This window comes from Trachypithecus francoisi, unplaced genomic scaffold, assembly GCF_009764315.1.
Source record: "Trachypithecus francoisi isolate TF-2019V2 unplaced genomic scaffold, Tfra_2.0 Lachesis_group6, whole genome shotgun sequence".
Lineage (NCBI taxonomy): Eukaryota > Metazoa > Chordata > Mammalia > Primates > Cercopithecidae > Trachypithecus > Trachypithecus francoisi.
In genome coordinates, this window is record NW_022681471.1 from 28,140,586 (window position 1) to 28,160,576 (window position 19,991).

Sequence of the window (19,991 nt, forward strand, 5' to 3'; positions counted from 1 at the left end):
GGTGTTGATGGTGCCTCGTTGTGAACCCTAGACTCCATGGAGCTGGGCAGCCCGGGTCCCGCTTAGATTTCCAGGCTCTAGCCTGGTGCCTGCAGTCTGTGTGCTCTTGGCAAATGCTCCACGCTGAGAGGGCAGGTGCCATTCAGGCCTGTTTGGATTCTGGAGCCCTGTCTCAGGACAGCTGGGGCCATGAGTGTCTAGGAGGGAGGGGAAACCGGCTAGCCCAGACCTGAGGATGACGGGGCCCCTCTTCTGAGGGTGAGGAGCCCAAGGGCCAGGAGGGGCATGGAGAAGCCAGGCCGCCACAGGAGCAGCGCACGGAGCCATGTTGCACAGTGTTTCTTTAATGGAAAGACAGCCACCGACCTCAGAAGCAGCCCCTCCTTGCACTGAACCAGAAGAAAGGGGAGACCTAGCCGCCAGTGGCGGTGAGGGGGTTCCATGAAAACGGTGTCTGGGACTCTGGCGGAATGTGGGGCCTCTTGTTTCTTTGGGGCAGAAGGGCCAGGGCCTGACCGGCCTAAGGCTCCCCTCCTTGATGGTGTCATCTGGAAGGATGCTGGGCCTCCAACTTCCAGCCTCCTCTGGGACTGTACAGGTTTGTGGCAAGGGCTGGGCAGGGCAGGCTGGGGAGACCGCTGTCCCTGGGGTTTCGTGGGCAGGGGCTGGGTGCAGGCCGGACAGACAGAAAGCAGACCCAGCTCAACGCAGAAGTCCAGAGGGTGTGGAGAGAAAGGGACAGGCAAAGCCAGGTGTGGAGAGATGGAGGGGACAGGCCACCAAGCTCAGAAGCGAGAAAGGTCTGAGGAAGCACAAGACACACACGGAGAGAAAGAGAGAGAGAGAGAGAGAGGAGAAAGAAGGGGAAAGAGAGAACAGAAGGGAGGACTGGTCGAAGGGCCAGTGGAGCAGGGGTCTGGGAGGGACAGGCCATGAACTTGCAAGGGGGCGGAGGGGAGCCGCGACAGTGGGGAGAGTTGAAAGGCTGGAAATGCATGAGGAGGAGGAGCAGAACATGCGTGTCTGGACAGGTGCAACAGCCCTGGCAGAGTTCACTGTCCCCATTCTTATGGAACACCTCCTGGCTGCTGACCCAGGGACCGTTCTCCTAGGACTGGAGCCTTGGACACTTGGGTTTGGGAGTGAATGAGAAAAAAGCTTCATGGGGTGCCTCTGGGTGGCTGTGGTGGGAGAGCAGGGGCAGCTCTGAGGCGGAGGGAGCATGTGATGGGGGCCAGACCTTGAGCCCACCTGCACCCTTGGCGAGCTGGGGTCAGGGACCTGAGGTGGGGGGCTGGGTTGGACGCAGCTGGGTCCTGGCTTAGCTTCCTGGCTCTGCCTCCCCATCAGGATGTCTGGCTGTGTTCCCCAGAGACCCCCACCGAGGCCCCGCGGTGGCTGCAGCTGCCTCTACTTTTTGTAGTTGCCAAACTGGATGGCCAGGCGGTCCGTGACGCAGCGAAGGTGGCTGGCTGCACCTCCCAGTAGGGCACGGGGTTGTTGAAGAGGCTGATGCCGTTGTAGTAGGCCCGCTTCACCCCGAAGCCCACGGGACAGAAGTCGTTGACACCCACTTTGGTGATGTTGTTGGAGTGCAGATAGACCACCTGAAGGCAGAGGGGCCGGGTCACTGCAGGCCTCCCTCCCTCCATGCCAAGCCCGCTGCCTCCAGGAGGCATTTTGCTGTTACCTCTGCACCCTACTTCAAGGGCCACACCAGAGGCTCCCTGTTGTTGGGAGGAACAACCAAGGCATGGGCGTGTTCTTTGTGTGGGTGTCAGCCAGGATTAAGGCACTGGATGTGACCAGGGACCAGGATGAGGGTCTCAGGTGGGGCAGGTTGAGGACATGTGGGGGTGGGGGTGGGGCTGGGGTAGGGGTGTGTTTGGTGGTGTGAGGTGAAGGAAAGGTGGCCTGACCCTCGGGGGAGCACCCTCACACTCCATGGGGCAGTCAGCAGAGGAGCTCGCCCTCTAGCAGCCCCTCCAACTCTCTGGAGTCACTGTCTTGCTGTCTCGGAGAGGAGCAGAGGAGGGCAGGCAAGGCGTCTGCTGAGTTGGGCTGGGAGCCCAGTGCTAGTGAACATGACAATGACCACTAGAGGGCGCTCTCGGCCCATCATGGGCATGGCCTGCGTGGTGCTGGCTCACAGCTGGTGCAGATGGGGGTGCTCCAAACACGTGTGGATGGAGCAGGGCTGGGCAAGACCAAGATCACCCATCTGGTTGGGGGCCAGGCCAGGGATGGAAGCTCCCTACAGAATCCCAGGCAAGACCGTGATCCCCCTCTTCAGCCTACTTCCTGCCCTGGGCTGTCGCTATCTTGGCACGGATCAGTACACCCCCACACCCACAGTTTCTTGACTCCCTGGACTCTGCCACATCTTTCTGGTGTCCGACCCTCCTGGAGACCCTCAGGTCCAAGATCTACCGGGCTGCCTTGCTCTGTATCTACCATGGAGCCCCTGCTCCCTGCCTCCTCAGCACCAGCTGGGAGCATCAAGACCGCTCCTTTGCAGATGCCCAGAGTTGGCCGGGAAGGAGGGCCAAGGGGCTGAGGGACTGCTTGGGGACATGCACGCCTCCCCCAGCCCAGCCTTAGGGAACCTGGCTATACACGCCCAGCTCTCACCTGGAGGAGCTTGAGGTCTGGGAGCCCCGAGGGCACCCTGGCCAGCTTGTTGTTGTCCAAGTGGAGCTCCCGAAGGGTTGGCAGGAAGCTCAGGCTCCCGTTCTCGATCGTCCGGATCTGGTTGTGGCCCAGGCCCAGCCTGTGAGTGGGAGAATGACAGGGACTCAAAGGCTGGAGAGAAGGATGGTGGGCTGGGCGCGAGGGGCCACACAGCACTGAGGGACTCTGGCATCACCCTCGGGCAGTACGGGCTGGCCTCACCTGTACAGCTTGGAGTAGCGGAGCAGGTCCTCCAGTTCGATAGCCTGGATTTTGTTGTGGTCCAGGTGGAGTTCATTCAGGGTCTCAGGGAGGTCTGCCAGGAGAAGAGGGCACGGGGGAGAATGCAGGTGCTGAGGGCAGGGGCCCTAGCTCTGCCCCAGGTGGTGGGAGGGGACTGTTGAGCCTTTCCCTGAGTCGACCAGGCCTATCCAGAGCCCCCACCCTGGCCATCTGTGCCGTTGGGGCTGAGGCAGGCAGGTGCGCAGGAAGAGTGGGCTTCCTACCTTTGGGGATGCCAGTCAGCTTGGCCTCTGAGATGCGCAGGTAGTTGAGCTTCAGGCCATCGAAGGCTCCAGGTTCAAAGCCACTGTTCTCCAGTGGGTTCCCGCCCATCTCTAGGTGAGAGACCTCATTAGCCCGGGAGCCTGGTGGTCCTGCACAGCCCTGGGTCCTGTCATTTCCAGGCTAGTGTGGTGAGCCCTGCTAACTGCCAGCTGCTCCCATCTCCTGAAAGCAGTTCTGCTAATTTACCGGGCTAATTGTAAACTCCTAGCTGTTCAGGACTGCTAGCCCCAGGACTGCTAGCTCCAGGGGCAGCAAGAGGAAAGGGAGGAGTGCCAGAGATGCAGACAGGGCTCCCAGAAGCCACCCGGAAGCCACCCGGCCCCTCTGGCCCAGTCTTCTCTTTAGCCATGGTGATAGCCTGCATAGAGGATTTGCCAAGAAATTCATGGATTATCTTTTGACCGTTCTCACCATACTCTTTCTTGAACCGAGCCTCTAAAGGTGTCCCTTGGTTTCCCTTCCCCATGCCCCGAGACAAGGCTCTGGAATGTTCTGGGAGGCTTTCAGCTCACCGATGCAGTTCATGTTCCGGAGCCCACTGAACACGCCCTTGGGCACCTTGCGGATGCGGTTGTCGTGGATGCGGAGCTCCACCAGGGAGCTGGGCAGGTTGGGCGGGATCTCCACCAGGTGGTTCTTGGAGATGTAGAGCTTCTGCAGCTTCCGTAGGGGGCTGAAGGCCTTCTCGTGGATCTTGGAGATCTTGTTGTTCACCAGGACGAGGGCCTGAAGCAGGGCGGAAGGAGGAGGTGAAGGTGCGGACTCCCTGCCCCACCTGCCTCTCCCTCCTGCCTTCCTGTGCCTCCCCAGTCCACTGGGCCTCGAGGAGGTCAGTCCGTGCTTGTGAGCAGAGTGCAGGGCAGGAGACAGCACCCAGGCCCAGCCCTGAGCCTCAGCAGTGCCACCACTGCCTTGCCGCTCCAAGCCTCAGTTTCCTCACACATACACTGGCTACAATGAAATCCGTTCTCCTCTGTTGCTGGGAGGAATGGATGTGATGAAACGTTTTCAGTCACGAAGGGAGCTGAGCTGAGTGATCCAGTCCTGCAGCTGCGGTTGCTCAACCCCACATGGGTGAGCTGCAAGCCTGGGAGCTTCCATCACGGCTGGCTCCAGGCTTTACCCTGAAAGCCACGGGTCCCCGAGCTCCTCTCATACCCACATGTCCATGCACATGCACCCACCCGGACCTCTGCCCCCTGCTGTAGGCCTGCTGGTTCCTCCCAGCTCCTTACGTAGAGGGCTGGAGACCCTTGAAATCATCCTTGCGGAGCTCAGAGATGTCGTTGTTCTGCAGGTCCAGCAGCGTGGTGTCAGGGGAGATCTCTTTGGGCACAGACTTCAGACCTAGGGGCCCCACGACCACCAGCAGCATGAACTTGGAGCCATCCAGCCAACTAGCCCCACCGCAGGGAGGCCCAGGGACACACGCACGCGACACCGACGGGCACACGGGGATGCCACCACAAGTGGGCGCAAACTGCACAGCTCACAGCCAGACGGCTGGACCCCTCCTACACTCACATCATGCTCGCCACCAGCCCACAGGACCGGCATGTGCCTCCCTCAGAAGGGGCTCTCAGGCTGCACCTGTGCCTCCTTGCATGCCCCTCCCCATCACTCAGGGACAAACCCAGATCGGAGCACTGAACCACCCGCAGGTGGCAGTGGCAGCCAAAAGGACACATGGCGCTGTAGGTGGGTGTGACAGAGTCCGGGTCCAGGATGCCCGAGGTGTCGGCGCCCGAAGCTTCCTCATCATTCATCATGAACGGCCCATCGTCCAGGGTGAAGTCCCAGAAGCCCCTCTGCTCAAAGGGCAGGGCCTGGCTCAGGGCCAGCAGAGACGCAAGGAGCCACAGGGGCCACATGGCGGATGGGCCTGGGGGAAGAGGCAGAGGGATCCTCAGCACCAGCACCCGCCCGTCTTCCCCATGCCAGGGGCTAGTGTTCCGTGTGTGTGGTGGCACTGCGTTCCCATCCCTCACCAGGGACGGCCAGACCCTGGGGCAGGAGGCAGAGAGGGCGGAGTGTGGGCAGAGGGCTCCAGGCAGGAAGGGAGTGGATACTGCTGGCAAGGAGGGTGCCCCTTGCACTCCACTCCCCTCACCCCTTCCACTATCCCCCTCCCCATCCCGGACAGGACTTGGCTTAATCAGGCGATGAAATGTCTCCTCATTAGCAAGTCTGCAGGCCCCCACACCTCTGAGTCTGCCAGAAGCCTGCTTTAGGGCAGGGGCATCCGTGAGGGCTGCATGGAGGGGGTGGAGGAGGAATCCTAGCCATTGGCCCTCAAGGGCTTTGAAGATCCACTTTTTGGACGCCACTGTGGCCTCCTCCCGGGCCAATCCTTCCTTTGAGTTCTGGGCTCAGGCACAGCGTGGATGAAGTTAGTTGAGTTTGGCAACTCTGAGTTGCTTCCTACCTCCTGAGCCCCCCTTCCACCCTGCCCACGTTTCTCAGAGACCCTCTAAGGCCAAGGCAGGGAGGCAGGGTGGAGAAAGAGGGGGTGTCCTTTGAGGCCATGAGCAAAGTTGGCTGAGGCAGCACTGAGTGGAGACCCGAGAGGTGGAGGCCATGGCGCCCCCAACACAGCCCCTGGGCCTTGGCTTCCTCCTCTGGACCACCCGCCCCAGCCCCCCCGCCCCCCACACACGCTGCCTTGGCTCAAACAGCCCGGAGCTCCTAGATGTGCTCCCCCCCTTCCTCCCTGCCCACAGCCTCGGCAGCTCAGAGAGGCCCCCCAGGGGAGCAGGCTGCCGCCAGGGTGGCAGGGGCAGGGTCAGGCTTGCCTGAGGCCCCCCAGGCCGAGGCGGCAGGTGGGAGTGGAGGGGAAGCAGCCCTGCCCGAGCCTGCCGCCAGCACCCACTCTGCTTGCCTCCTTCCTCCTCATCAGACACGGTCTCCCGTCCAGAGGCAGCCGGGAATGTGCCCTACAAGAAGAGGCTGGAGCCCTGGGCTCTCCTACCACTCCATCCACCCTGACTGCCTGGCAAAGGTCCAGTCTCACCCCAGCCTCACTTCCCCATCTGTTAAGTGGGAATAAACATGCCTGCCCTGCTCGCCACCCAGCCTGGGGTGGCGCTCGGTGCATCTGGAGACAGGGAGCCTAGCTGGGCAGCAAGGGCCTCTGGAAGACCTGAAGCAGTCACACGCCCAGGAGACCTCACTTAGGGCCAGTACTAGCTGGGAAGGGGCTGTCTGGGGCTCCAGCAGGGCGAGGTGAGCCCCCTAAGCCCAGCTGCTGGTTGCAGGGGTCTAAGGAGGCCGTGGGGAGGTGGGGGCTCTGCCCCCTAGGCCAGCACTCTCTGAGCAGCCCCGCCCTGCCCGATGCTTCCCCAGTTGACCTGGGGGCTGGGTTGGCTGATGGGGGCTGCCGCTTTGGGTCCCTTGCTGCCAGCGGCCGGGGGCCTGACGCCACTTCGGGGCTAGGTTGGGTCTGAGCACAAGCACTGTGCCTCCAGTTCCATCAATCCCAGGAGAGGGTTGGGATGGAGGCCTGTCCTGTCGCCCCCTTGCAGCTCCTCGGGTGCTCCAGGGAGCATCTGCTGGCAGGCGTCCCCTCTGCATTGGCATCCCCTCTGGAAGCCGCCCATGCCCCCTCCCACACCCGTGGACAGAGGGGCCTGTGGTGAGGCTGTGGCTATAGCGGCTGCCAGGCCAGTGGAGTGGCCTTTCCGCAACTGGCCCCAGAGCCCTCCTGAGCCCATAGGCCCTGGGCCATACTGCAAAGTAGGAGTCAGAGCCCAAGGCTTAGCTCAGCTTCCCCCTCATGTGGAGCTAGACTTTATGCTGACCCCGGGGTCACCAGGAGGCCCCTGCTGGGGCAGCACCCAGCCTCCCTCATTCTTTTGAGCCTGGAGACCCCAATTGCAACCCAGGGCCTGCCAGCCCCAGGCCGGTCCGGCAGGACCTAGGGGAGCCCCCCGGAGGGTCTTGGCCCCCAAGTAGGGAGAAGGCTCAACACTCACCTACGTGGATGGCGTTTCCCTTCCTCCGGGACAGGGCAGGGCAGGGCCTCTGATGCCTGCTGCCACTGCGGGACCCTCTCCCAGTGCCACTGGACACCCGGGGGCAGGAGGAGGAGGAGGAGGAGGAAGAGGAGGAGCAGCAGCAGCAGCAGTGGGAGAGAACAGGAAGGGCAGGATGGAAGCAGGAGAGCAAGATGGAGTGGGGGAGGTAGGAGACTGCCCTGCCCCTCCCTACCGATGCCCCTGCCAAAGCCGCTACCTCCCAGCGAGAGTGAGTCAGGGCTGGAACGCCCCACCAGAGCCCTGGAAAGCTCCAGGGTGGGCAGTCCACCTGGACAGGTGGGGTTGGGGTGGTCTGGCTGGGCCTAGGGAAGGCTGTGGGGAGGGGCTGGGGAAGGCTGAGGGGACAGAGGACCATCTGACCATGGCCAGCTTGGAGGCCCCAGGACCGCGCATTGGCCTGGAGGAGGACTCTACAGGGACTCCTGCCCCGGGGCCAGGGGTCTCCCCAGGAGCTGGGACTTCCCTGCAGGCACTCCTGTTAGGGAATCGGGCCCTCCACCAAGGGAGGGGGCAACAGGCGCAGGGCTGTCAGTCACGGCAAGACTGGTCATCGGGGTCTCAGGTGGGTTCCCAGGACCAGCCGTGGGGCGACGAGGACTCTGAAGGCAGGCTGCCTGATATAGTAGGATGTCTGGGGGGTCTCCAAGAGACTGAAAAGGGGGCAAGGGGAAGAGGTTCCCTCGGAGCAGGGAGGGAGGCTGAGGGCTGGGAGGCCCACACACTCGGGCCCCGTGACAGAGGCGAAGGACAAGGTTTGGCTGGCTTTCTATGGCTCATGGCTGTGCCCAAGCAGTGGGCAGGCTGGAGGAGTGGGGGCCGGGCAGGCTTCCCGGCACATCCCTCATTTCCCCTCAAAGAACTGGCACAAAACTGAGACCGCTCCCGAGGAAGGGACAGGCTCTGTGTCTGAGCCCACAGGAGGCGGCAAGGGGCCCATGAAGCCAGAGGGAGCCAGGGGAGCCTGGGGGGAAGGATCCCCTGGAGCTGGCACGATGAATATCCCCATTTTATGGACACAAAAGCTAAGGCCGAGAGAGAGGCTCTCATTTCCCCCAAATCACTCAGCCTGACTTGGAATTCAGCTTTGGCGCTTCTAGGCCCTGAGCTCTCAGCTGTGCTCCTCAGCCACAGGGGCTCCAGCCATGTCTCTGGGCCTGTGACAGCCTGAATGCCCGAGACTGGGGGTGGCAGTTTGGGAGGTTCTGGAGATGGATAGGCTCAGCTGTCCTCCCAAAGCCTGGCCCCTGCCTTCTCCCCACCACCTCACACCGAGCCCCTCCCTCCTGCCAGATATGCACACACACGTATACACATACACACACAAACATACACACAGATGCACACATACACATACACACTCGTATACACACACACGTGAACACACACATGCACACACCTACACAAAACACACATGTACACACATCCACACACATCCACATACAGGCACACATCCACACACATACATGCACAGACACATGCACACTCCTATACACACATGTACACACACATATACATGCACAAACCTAGACACACACATGCATACCCATGTATACACATTCACATACACACGTGTATACATATATAAACACACATACACAGATGCACACGTACACACACACTCATGCACACACCTATACACACACATGCACACATACACATATGCACATATACACACTTATACACACGTACACACATGCATACATGCACACGTACACACATGCACACATACACCCGTATACACATACACATATGTAAACACATACATGCACACATCTATACACACATGTATACACATTCACATATACACATGTATACACACACACCTACATACACATATATCCACACAGAGATAAGGCACGTGAGGCCCCCAGCCAGGAAGCAGGAATACCCCATAGTCAGATCCTGAGAGACCCACAGCAAGTCCCTCCAGTCCTCAACTCTCCATCACCACAACTGAGGCCTCTGGGCCTCAGTTTCCCTGCATTGGCCTCCCTGGATGTGTCCTCAGGGACTTCAGGGAGGGTTTCAAGCCCCATCAAAGTGTGCCCTGAACTCCCTGGATGCCACCTCTTTAGAGCAAAGGACAGGAGCGGCAATGGCATGAGCCCCAGGTTGGGCGACCGCAGGTGTGAGTGAGGAGGAGGCTGGGCTTCCTGGAGCCTCCGCCACCACCCCAATAGGGCCCTCCTGTCTGCCCCTCTGAAAGCCAGCGCAGTCCTCTGCACTGGATTGCTCGAGGTCACAGCCAAACAAGATGCGTTGGCAGCCTCTGAGAGCATGGAGGGTCCGTGCCAGGCATTCAGGCCAGGCCAAGGGCGGCGGGAGCAGGGCTTGAGGTCTGGCGGGCCCTGGGAGCTCGCCTGCAGACGGTGTGGCTCACAGCTGCCAAGTGGCAGACGCCAGACGCTGTCTCCGCAGCCTCAGCCCTGGGCGTCTGCCCCCCTGAGCAACCCGACCTGAACTCTGACACACGTGCCATCTTGCACGCAGCCCTGCAGGGTCCCCGGGACTGTGCCCTTCCTCCCTCCCCTCTGGCTGCCAAAGCCTTTTGGGCCCAGTTTCAATCAGCAGCCAGTTGCTTGTGCCCCGGCTGACACCTGGCCTGCCCCCTGCCACTCTCCCAGGCCCCAGTCCACCAGTCCCTCCCCACTGATGGCTCCAGCCTGCACTTGGGCATCAACCAGAGAGGGGATGTGCAACCTCCATGGCCTTGCCAAAGCCTGCTGTGTGCGTTCATCTGTGGGAATGGCTGCCTGAGGGGCTGGGGGCTGGAGTGGGGAGGGGCGGACCTTGTGCACCCCAGCCACATTCCAAGCCCCTGCCATTGCCCCAGCATGCCCTTCAGGCAGCCACGCTTGGGTGTCTGCTCCCCTTGCAGCCACGTGTGGAGCGGCTGGGAAACCCCGGCTCATCTGCTGCTCAAATCCTTTCCAGAGGTTTTCTGGCAGGGTGGGGACAAGGGTGGAGTTCTCCCTTGATGCGCCCAGCCACTTCCCACATCTCTGTGCCAGCCCTTTGCAACCTGTGGTGCCCATGTCGAGGTCCAACCTGTCCCCACAGTCGGCGGAGTGCAGGACTCAGCCCTTCCTGCCGTGCGCTCCTGGTCCTCTGCATGCGGAATACTGCTGCCCGCCCCCTTCCCCCCACTCCCTGAAGAGATTCTGGGCCTCTTGCTAGAGTCTCCAAGGGAAAGGGAGGATGCTGTCATCTGTCAGAGGCAGAGCAGGGGACTCATGTGATTTCTTTACTTAGTCCCCTGCCATCCCCCGTTGACTCTAAGAAGGAAGTGATACTCTTAAGACTTGATGAAAGGGTAAACTGATGCTCAGGGAGTTGGCCCCAAACTCTTGCCCAAGGCCACACAGTGAGGAAACAGCGGAGCTGGGACTGCGCACACTGTCTGTCTGTCCGTCTGTGTCCTTGCCCACTGCAGACAGTGCCACAGGCCCCAAAGCTGGCAGGCCTCACACTCTCGGGGCTGTGCAGGGAGCTCCCCTGGAAGCATGGCCCTTCTCTCTGGATGCCACCATCAGCAGCTCTCAAGGCCCACAGATCCAGAAGCCCGTCCTCAGCCCCAACGCAGCCAGCGGGGCAGCCCCCACCCAGCCTCTCACCTCTGCCTCTGTCTGCAGGGGCGTCTCCTGGAAAAGCCATCTTCTCCCCAGGCGCGGCACTTCAGGGCCCCAGGGAAGATGCTCCTGGCCTGCTCCCCAGACCCTGGGGCCCTGCCTCCCTCCTCCCTGGTACAGGCCCACCAAGGCCAGGAGGGGAGAGGAGGGTTTCCTGCAGCCCCTCCCTGCCGCAACCCACTCTCTGCCGGGGGCTCAGGCTGGGCTGGGATTAGCCTCCTTCAGCCAGCCAGGGCGGCCCACAGCCTGCTTAGCCTCAGGCTCCTAGGGTTGCTGGGCTCCCATGGGTGTGTGTATCCTTGCATGAGGGCAGCCTCCAAGACCCATGTGATGGCAGTCAAGGCCAAGCAGGGACTCAGACTTCCAGAGGATAGAAGTCACACTGGCTTCCCAGACTTCCCCTGTCTCCATGGACAGGGCTGCCTTCTAATCTTGTGGCCACCCAGGTCTGCCCACTATGCTCCCCTTGGCCCATTTGAACACCTCAGGGACCGAACAGGACTGGGATGCCCAGCAGAGGCAAGTTCAAGAGGCCCACAGAGTCTGTTGGGTCCCTGGTCTTCCAGCTCATCTCAGGCCAGTGTTTAAGTGGAGCTCAGGCTTAAGATGCAGCGGACCGGGAGAGTTCCATGCGGGAAGGCTGGCTAGAGCCCCAGGCCCCTAAGCCTCAGAAGTAAGCCCCATGGGAATGGGCAGCACCTTCACCAGGCCTGCCAGGGAGCCGGGACCTGACCCTGCCCCTCGGGCTGGCTGGGATCGGAGCCGCGCAGGTGGGAAGCTGGGAGGGGGAGGATTCTGCAGTCCTTGGAAGAGCCAAGGCTGGCGGCCCCTCCATAGCCACCCCAGAGCCCCAGAGGCTATTCTGACGCAGAGCCATCATGGGGCGGGGGAAGAAGGCAAACGGCAGAGGAGGCAGCTGGGGTGGTTTCCGGGAGTCTAGAGTCCCAGAAGGGGCTTCTGGCTGTGGGCTCCAGGTCGGGGAGGGGACCTAGGGAAAGAGGAATGAAGCATAGCCCCCACCCCTCCAGAGGAGGTGGCCCCAGGCCTTCCCCAGGGAACCCTGGGAAGCTGGTTCTTTCTGGAAGGCTGGAGAAGGGCCTGGCCATGGGTCCTGGAGGCCACTTAGGCCAGGCAGGCCACAGGCCAGGAGGACTGAGCCACGCGCCCTCCCCACAGCGCAGCCCCTCTGCACGCCCCCCACAACTGGTCCCTGTAACCCTTGCAGAAGGGATGATCTGGCGGCCGAGCTGTGGCCGCGGCTCTCCCAGCCCAGCATCTGAGCAGAAGAGGACAGGCACTGACCGCCCCAGGCCCCGGCGGCAGGATCCCAGGTTGGGCTGCCTTCTGAGGGAGCCGGTGCCCACCCAGCGGCCTGCAGCCCAAGGCAGGGTGCCCTGGGAAAGCCACCATCACCCCCAGCCCCTCGGTGTGAGCAAGACCCCCGGCTGGTGTGTCCCCACCCACCAGTGCGGTTCCCAGGCCTGTCGGGGGCTTGGTGGTGGGCCTGGACGCTAGGGGAGCAACGTGGGGCAGGGACGAAGCTCTCCCGCCCACAGATGAGTGGGAGGAGGTCGTGGTGGGCATGGGAAGACCTTTCCAACAATCAGGAGTCTTGGGGGTTGAGCAAGGCAGGGGAGGGGCCCTGGCAGGTGGGGCTCCAGGGGCTCCAGGACTGGGGCTAGGCCTGCGGGTGGGATGTGTGCTGGGGATTCTGGCTGGAGATGCTGGGGGGTGGGCCCGGGAAGCACGGGAGACAACAGAGCGGGAGGTCCCCATCCCACCTCTATACAGGGTGGCAAGGACTCCGAAGCCCTTGCTGAAGGCTCTGAGTGCTAACTGTCAAGTGTGAACTCATTACAAACCCCTCCTCTGGGGACTTGGCGCTGTCACTGAAAGGGATATGCTATAGCTTTGTTTGAGTGACTCTGGAATGTTGCTAAAGACAGGAAACTCATTCTTGCCTTGGAAACACTCCCCTTCCTTTCCCAGACTCCCCATCTATGCGGTGGTAGGGTTAATGCCCACTGCCACCTGGGTCCTTGGGGCTTGAAGGTGGGCCAGGGAGGCCAGGGCTGCCACCCACAGCTGGCCAGCTTGCCATGGGAGCCCTCTGCGCTCCCTGGCTCACAACCTGCTCCCACCACCCAGCCCTGGTGGCTTGGAGGCTGCCCTGCATCTTCCTTTCAATACACCCACATGGGCTTGCCCTCAAAGACTCACTATGCTGGCCCACAGTGGCCATACATGGGCATGCTCCGTACCAAGACACCCCTGCTCATATACCAGCTCTCCTGGGGTGCGGCTGGCACAGGCAGCTGGGTGTCACCAGGAGGTGCTCACCTGCACCCCTGGGCGCTGGTCCCCGGGAGCCTTTCTGGCACAGGGGCGGGGGCGCTGAGCATCTCCAGCTTGTCTCAGTTCCAATTAGTTGCTATAGGGCAGAGAGCTGGCAGGACACGGAGGGGCGAGGACACAGAAACAGGAGCCCCTGAGGATGGGACCTGAGCAGTCTGGCGGCCAGGACAGCAGAAGAGAGACCTGCCTACCAAGACAGACCACTGGAGACTGATGTGTCCTGTGCCTGCAGGTCCCTCGGTCCCCTGCTCTGCTCAGCAGGCGCTCAGGCACCCAGCCCAGCCCACGGGGCAGTGACGGGGCGCTCCTCTCCCTGGGCCTTCCAGAGCACTCCCTCTCCTGGGTCCCTTGGCAGGCCCTTCTGGGACCCCAAGCCAGGTCCGCCCTGGGGAACATGGCACAGTTGCCTGATTTTCTCTCCTTCCCTTCCCCATCCATTCTGAGTCCCGTCCAAGGGGGTCCTGGAAAACAGACAGGGCTGAGTCACCCAGGCAGCCCCAGTCAGGGCCCTTGCAGCCAGGGCTCCCAGGACCCATACTTCTCACAGAGGAAGTACAGGCAGGGCATTAACCTGGGGGTGAGTAAGGAATATCTGGGCAGGGTGCCTGGGGCGTGCCTGGGAAACCAAGTCTCTCAGCCCATGCTAAGGACTGGCCTCGGGCAGTGCAGCGGAGTACTGCTCCTGGGTGCTGAGCTCAGTGGGTGCTGGGCAGTCCTCCCTGACCCGACGCAACCCAGGCCAGGTGCCAAGCTCTAGAGCAAGGAGGCGCCTGGGCAGAGCAAGGCTGAGGGAGTGGAGCATGCGCCTGGACTTGCAATGATGAAACACGGCCGTTGGCAAAGCTGGGGTGCCAGTCACCCAGCCACGCTCTAGGGTGGCAACCAAGAAGACGGACCCCAAGTGGGAGGCAGAGAGACAAGAGCTGGATGAAGCAGAGCAAGGTCAGAAGGGAGAGGGAGAGGAAGGGGTGAGGGAAAGGTGCCTGGAAGGTGGTGAGACGAGGCAGAAGCCTGACAGGGACCAAGGGGACCGCAGGGTGGCGATGAAGGGGCATGGACCAGCAGCCTACAGAGAGCACTGGGGAAATCCGTGGACACCCTCGGGGCACTGGGGACAGCAGGACCAGGGCTTGGGATAGCGGAGGCAGCAGAGCCAGAGGCATCTCTGGGTTGCTGAGGGGGCAGCTTGAGGCCAGCAAGGGGACAGTGCGGACAGTGCAGGGCGGGAGTGGGCCTGGCTCAGGAGCCCTACCTGGAGAGGGGAGGCACCAGGCTCAGGCTGGCTAGTTGGCGGGCTGGGGTGGTGGGCCGTCCGCACGTCTGTCTGTCCGGTCTGTCCGGTGGACCGAAAGCAGCTACTCACTCCTGGGCAGTTTGTGGAGAGAGGGAACAGAGGCGGCGGGAGGGAGGCTAAAGGCTGGGCAGGCGGGCCGACGGGAGGGGACCGCGGGAGAGGGCGGGGAGGGAGGAAAAAAGGGAGGGGGCTGGTGGGGCGGAGAGGGCGGCGGGCAGGAGGGGGCAGGCTTCCCGGCCCCCCTGGCAGCTTCAAAGGGAGCAATTTTCTTGTAGACGGCTGGACTAGCTGAGCCCCCGCCCCTCGCCCCCACCACCTCCCCATCCTCCTTCCCCCGCCTGGGGCAGACAGCAAAGGAACGGACACACTCACCTCACTCAACAAGACCCAGAGAGTCAAACTTTCCACTGCCCAGATGGGGACACTGAGGTGCTGGCTGGCATCTCGCCAGGTAGAGGAAAGCGAGATGGAAGAAAGACGAGGGGGAGGCGGCCTTGGGCTGCTAGGCCCGTGAGTGGCCCCTGGAATTTGGTCCTGAGCCTGCTGGGAACCTGCTTGGGCCTAAGCAAGGAGGTGGTTTCTCCAGGATCAGAGAGGTAGCTGTTGTGGATTTCCGGAAGGACTTCATGTAGGCTCCTGGCGCCCTGTACCCTCCCTTCCACCCCAGGCTTTCTTCCCTTAAAAACAGGACCCAATCCGTCTGGTGGTGGCAGGACGGGGCAAGGGGCTCCCCAGCTTGCCTGCCGTGAGCTGATTCAGAGACGAGGATCCAGCGAGTCAGTCTTCTTGCTTAATCCCTGCAGGTCCCCCCAGAGAACCACTCTGTGGGTGGCCACTTCCTCTGGGCTCAACCCTGTGCCGGTCACTTATGGGGGATAACCAGGTTACCCCACCAAGTCTCGGCCACTTCCTGAGGGCCCAAATGAGTCCAGCTCCTCCAGTGTCTAGAGCCCAGGTCCTTAGTACGACACTGCCCCCTTGTCCCATAGTGTCCCCTTCTTCCCTCAGCAAGAGCAGCTCCCAAGACACAAGGGTAAGGCTTTAGATGGAGCGAGAAACCAAGATCTCCAATAGAACTGGGGGCCAGGAGTGCAGAAGACCCAAAGAGAAAATTGCATATTGACAGAAAAAGCTCGAAGGGGCCGAGAGGGAGAGAGGGGTGGCTAGAGGGAGGCGGCATCCAATGAAAAGAGGACAATGTCGAGGGCTGAGGGTCTTCACCCCCCTGGCAGTGCCATCACTCAGCTGGGGGTTGGGGTCTGGGAGGTCCAGGCCAGGGAGGATGCTCCAGGAGAGCTCTACCTGGGGACATGGCAGGGCCAGAACCTCTTCCTGTTCACCAGCGGCAGCTCAGGCCTGGCCAGGACCTGGGACACATGGCACCTTGACCAAACTGTGGTACCTGCCTGCAAGAAGCTTCTAGGCTGGGCCAGGGAGAAGAGGGACGTGGGAAACTAGGGGCCGGCCGGGCGCGGTGGCTCAAGCCTGTAATCCCAGCACTTTGGGAGGCCGAGACGGGCGGATCACGAGGTCAGGAGATCGAGACCATCCTGGCTAACATGGTGAAACCCCGTCTCTACTAAAAATACAAAAAAACTAGCGGGCGACATGGCGGGCGCCTGTAGTCCCAGCTGCTTGGGAGGCTGAGGCAGGAGAATGGCGTAAACCCAGGAGGCGGAGCTTGCAGTGAGCTGAGACCCGGCCACTGTACTCCAGCCTGGGCGGCAGAGCGAGACTCCGTCTCAAAAAAAAAAAAAAAAAGAAACTAGGGGCCAGGCTGGTAACCCTGGTTCCCTCTTGATTTCATGGTTGGAATGAGGAGATTGGGACGACGTACGCCCCTTCCAGACAAAGGGGGTGGCTTGTTTTTCGGCAGGTTTGTGTGTTTTACCTTTTGCCCAGCCTCAGCGTCCAACTCACTCACAGCGGCCTGGTCTCATCTTTGTCCCGCCCTCTTTTCCTCCCCCACTGCCAACTCATTCACGGAGAAATATGTCGGTAGAAAGCGGGACAGGCAGTGAAGCCTGACCAGCAGTCTGGGTGGAGAGAAAAGCATTTGGAAACATTGCGCTCAGTGACAGCAGCCAGTCGCAAAAGGCCGCAGAACCTTCGGTTCCATTCATTTGAAATGTCCACAATAGCTCATCTGTGGGGACAGAAAGTGGATTTGTGGCAGTGGGTGCTAGGGGGTGATAGCTAAAGGTATGGGTTTTCTTTTTGAGGTAATGAAAATGTTCTACAACCGACTGAGTGATGGTTGCAGTTCTGTGAACAGACCAAATAAAAACCCTTGCCTTGTACATGCTTAATGAGCAAATCGTGTGGTAAGCACAGTCACTCTCAGTAAATCTGTTTCAGAACAAAGGAGAAATCCACTCAAGGCATGCCTGCTGCCCAAGGTGCTGGTACCCAGTCCCTTCCTGCACTGCTTGAGGACTGAGAACCCAGGAGCTGTCACTCAGGGCCTCAGCCTCTAGGAGACCCATTGGGGGTGAAACAGCTCTAAATACCTTGGGGGCGCAGGGCCATGCACAGTGCCAGAGGCTCAGGAGGGCTACCTGGAGGAGGTGACCTGGCAGACCAGTAGGGAAGAGGGATGTTGCCGGTGGAAGGAAGAGCACACGTGCGGGGGGCGTGGGAGACACAGCCCTGCACCGAGCTCACCCTCAGGTTTCAGCCAGGCATATTCCTGGAGGGGGCTTGGAAGTGGCGATGAGGCGACACCCTGCTTGGGGGAGACACATTATGCATGCATCTTGCAGCTCTTACCTGAAGTTGGGGGCTGCCTCTGGGGGCAATACGCATATAAATTCGGTCCTTGTGTCTGGAAGGTTCTTGTGTCTGTGGTTTGCAGTCTGCAATAAACCATAACTGCATGACCGGCCCAGGGCCCACTGAGTCACTCGGCCTGGGCCTCTAATTTGGGGGCCACTCCCAGACCAGCCAGGCAGTACCTCGGTCTTAGGGCCTCCCCCTTCTGCTCCCCCTCCCACTCCCCCTCCTCAGGCCTGGGCTCCCTCTGCAGCACAGAAGCAACTTTGATCCCAGCTGAGGTGCTCTAGGAACAGTGCTTCCTTGCTGGCGAGCAGAGTGGGCAGGCGGGCAGGCGGGCAGCCTTCTGCCTTTCTGGCCTCTCAGGGCTGGGAGGAGGCAGGGGGAGGCAGGGGGAAGCAGGGGGAGGGCAGGCACCGGGGCACAAGGCAGGAAGGAAGAGCAGGCATTTCCTGAGGTCCCCAGGGCTCCTGGGGAGGAGGCGGACACACAGCTGTCTTAGCTCCCCAGGAGCCAGCGGCAGACAGGGCACAGGAGGTGGGGGAAGTAGAACCTGGCCCCTTCCAGCATGGCCTGTATGTGACCCTGGGATGCCACTGCACAGGCCCCCTAGGCCCTAGCTGGCATGCTTCCCCCAAAAGGCTGTAGAGGGCCGGAAGGTCCTGCTGGCACCAGCCTTGCCTTGCATCTCAGCCCGGGAGACCCCGTCTCCTGCCGGATGGAGCTGAGAGCTCAGTTCTCTCCACCCGACAAGGAGCCCGGCCCCCTCAGCTGCGTGGGGAGGGCAGCCCTGGGCAGCCTGCTCAGGCTTCCAGGGAAAGCTGTCTTGCTCTGGCAGTTGCCCCCGCACGGGGCCCCAGGTCATACTGTGGTTTCCCTGCTCTGAGCCTAACTCTCGTCTAGCCCTCATCAGGCAGCTGCCACCCCAGCCTGCCCAGGGCAGAGCCCAGGACAGGTGCTGGAAGGTAGCAGGTGGGGCGGCAGCCATGGGACGGAAGGATGGGACAAGGGCATGTCTGAGGGAGGGAGAGGGCCACGGAGGAAGGGGGCTGGGAGGAGGGGAGGCAGGGCGCAGGGATCTGAGCCAGCTGCCATCTCCTTGGCCAGTGTGGGAAGAGGACCTGGAGTCAGCTGCAGCCTGTCCCCCACAGCTGGCTCGCAGCTGTTTGTGTCCTGTCTTCAAAGCTACAGCAGGGAGGCCCAGGAGAGAAGCGGAGTGGGGGTGCCCAGAGGGCAGGCTGTGAGCCCTCTGGCCCCGTTTGGGCATGAAATGCTGGCGGCTGGTGTGAGTCCTAGAGGGCAGAGCCTAGGAGCCTGGGAGGCGGTCTCTTATGCAGGGGCCCCTTACAGAGGTGGGCTGCTTGTTTCGTGATTCTCTAGGGTCTGCCCTGCTCCCCAAGTGTGTCCAGCGGGCCCTCTTCTCTGTGGGTGGCTGCTTCTCGAATCCTTCTGCCTGGACACGAACTTCCCCGCCCTTCCACCTGATGGTGTGAACAGAAGGGCCATGCTTGTCTTGGGGATGGGGCAGAGAGACAGAGGAAGAGCCGAGAGAGCTGGGACAGAGAGCTGCAGTGGGCGAGGCAGACGGGCAGCACTCCCATCCCCTGGACCATTAGCAAGACCCTCAAGAAGTAAGGAGGTGACACGTGCTATGCAACCATACAAGACTGGGGGGCACAGAGAGCTCCTAGAGGAGGAGGCAGTGCCCTGAGCCCGCCTCTCAGTCACTGGGGAGTAGCTCTTGCAGAGCCTCAGCCTCCAGGACAAATTCCCATCCAGGGACCTGTCACTCACACATCGAGGTTACCTCTTGAGCAAGTGACCCTGCCCAGAGCGGCCCCAAGTTTATGGCCTTGAGTGGGCCTCACTCCCAGCCTGCAGGCTTCGTCCATTCCCAGTGTCGGCACCCTCGGAGGCAGACACCAGTGGGCAGCCCCACCACCACTGAAGGGTCTCTGGATGACCTGCAGCCTCGAAGCGACATGAAGCGGACGCTCAGCGGGGCCCTCTGGGTTCAGAGGGCGGGGCAGTCATGGAGGAGGCTTGTGTCAACATGTCCCGGATCAGCCGAGGTGGTGCTGAGTGAGCGGAGCCTCCACTATCTGGAAGCTTCCCAGTGCTGGATCGCCGAGGTGTGGCTGGTGAAAGCTGGCACTCTCCATGCCAGGAGCTTTTTTTGACCTTCCACTGAGGACATAATCACACAGCATCTCTCCCCTCCGGGCCACCAGGGCTGTAATTTCAGGGCCTGCATGGGGGCTCCGGGGAGGCCCGGCCTGCGTCTAGCTATCTTTAGAGAGGCATAGTCTGGGGCATGGCCAGAGGATGGAACATGGGTTGCCTTGGAAGCCGAAGCCGGGAGCCAGAGGCCAGGGGCACTCTAGGACCCCTGTGGTCTTCCCTCAGGGAGGCCAAAGCCCAGGAGCAGCACCGGGAGGCTCTGGCGGGAGTGGGGAGGGGCTGGGCCGTGTCCTGAACCCTGACTTCAGCTCGGAGCAATCTTTGGCCCAGATGCTCAGAAGATGAGGTGGGATAGCACTTGGCCTGAGGGCCAGACAGCTTAGCATCTCCCCGTGTGGCCATGGTGGCAGCTATTATGGGGGTAGGGGGTGGACGGTGGCACAGTAGGTGAGATGCTTGTGTTAGACTGGAGGGAAGGCTCAGAACAGA

General features: G+C 61.4%; 1 protein-coding gene across 1 annotated transcript; it reads right to left on the minus strand.

Moving 5' to 3' along the window:
* Positions 1–324: 324 nt before the first annotated feature.
* On the minus strand, positions 325–14,806 carry BGN (biglycan). Its single transcript, XM_033201680.1, is given in 9 exon segments — positions 325–1,460; positions 1,463–1,607; positions 2,632–2,770; positions 2,893–2,986; positions 3,177–3,287; positions 3,750–3,973; positions 4,482–4,584; positions 4,871–5,119; positions 14,508–14,806. Coding segments are annotated over 8 exon segments (1,104 nt in total). The 5' UTR covers positions 5,109–5,119; positions 14,508–14,806; the 3' UTR covers positions 325–1,410.
* Between the last annotated feature and the right edge of the window lie 5,185 nt (positions 14,807–19,991).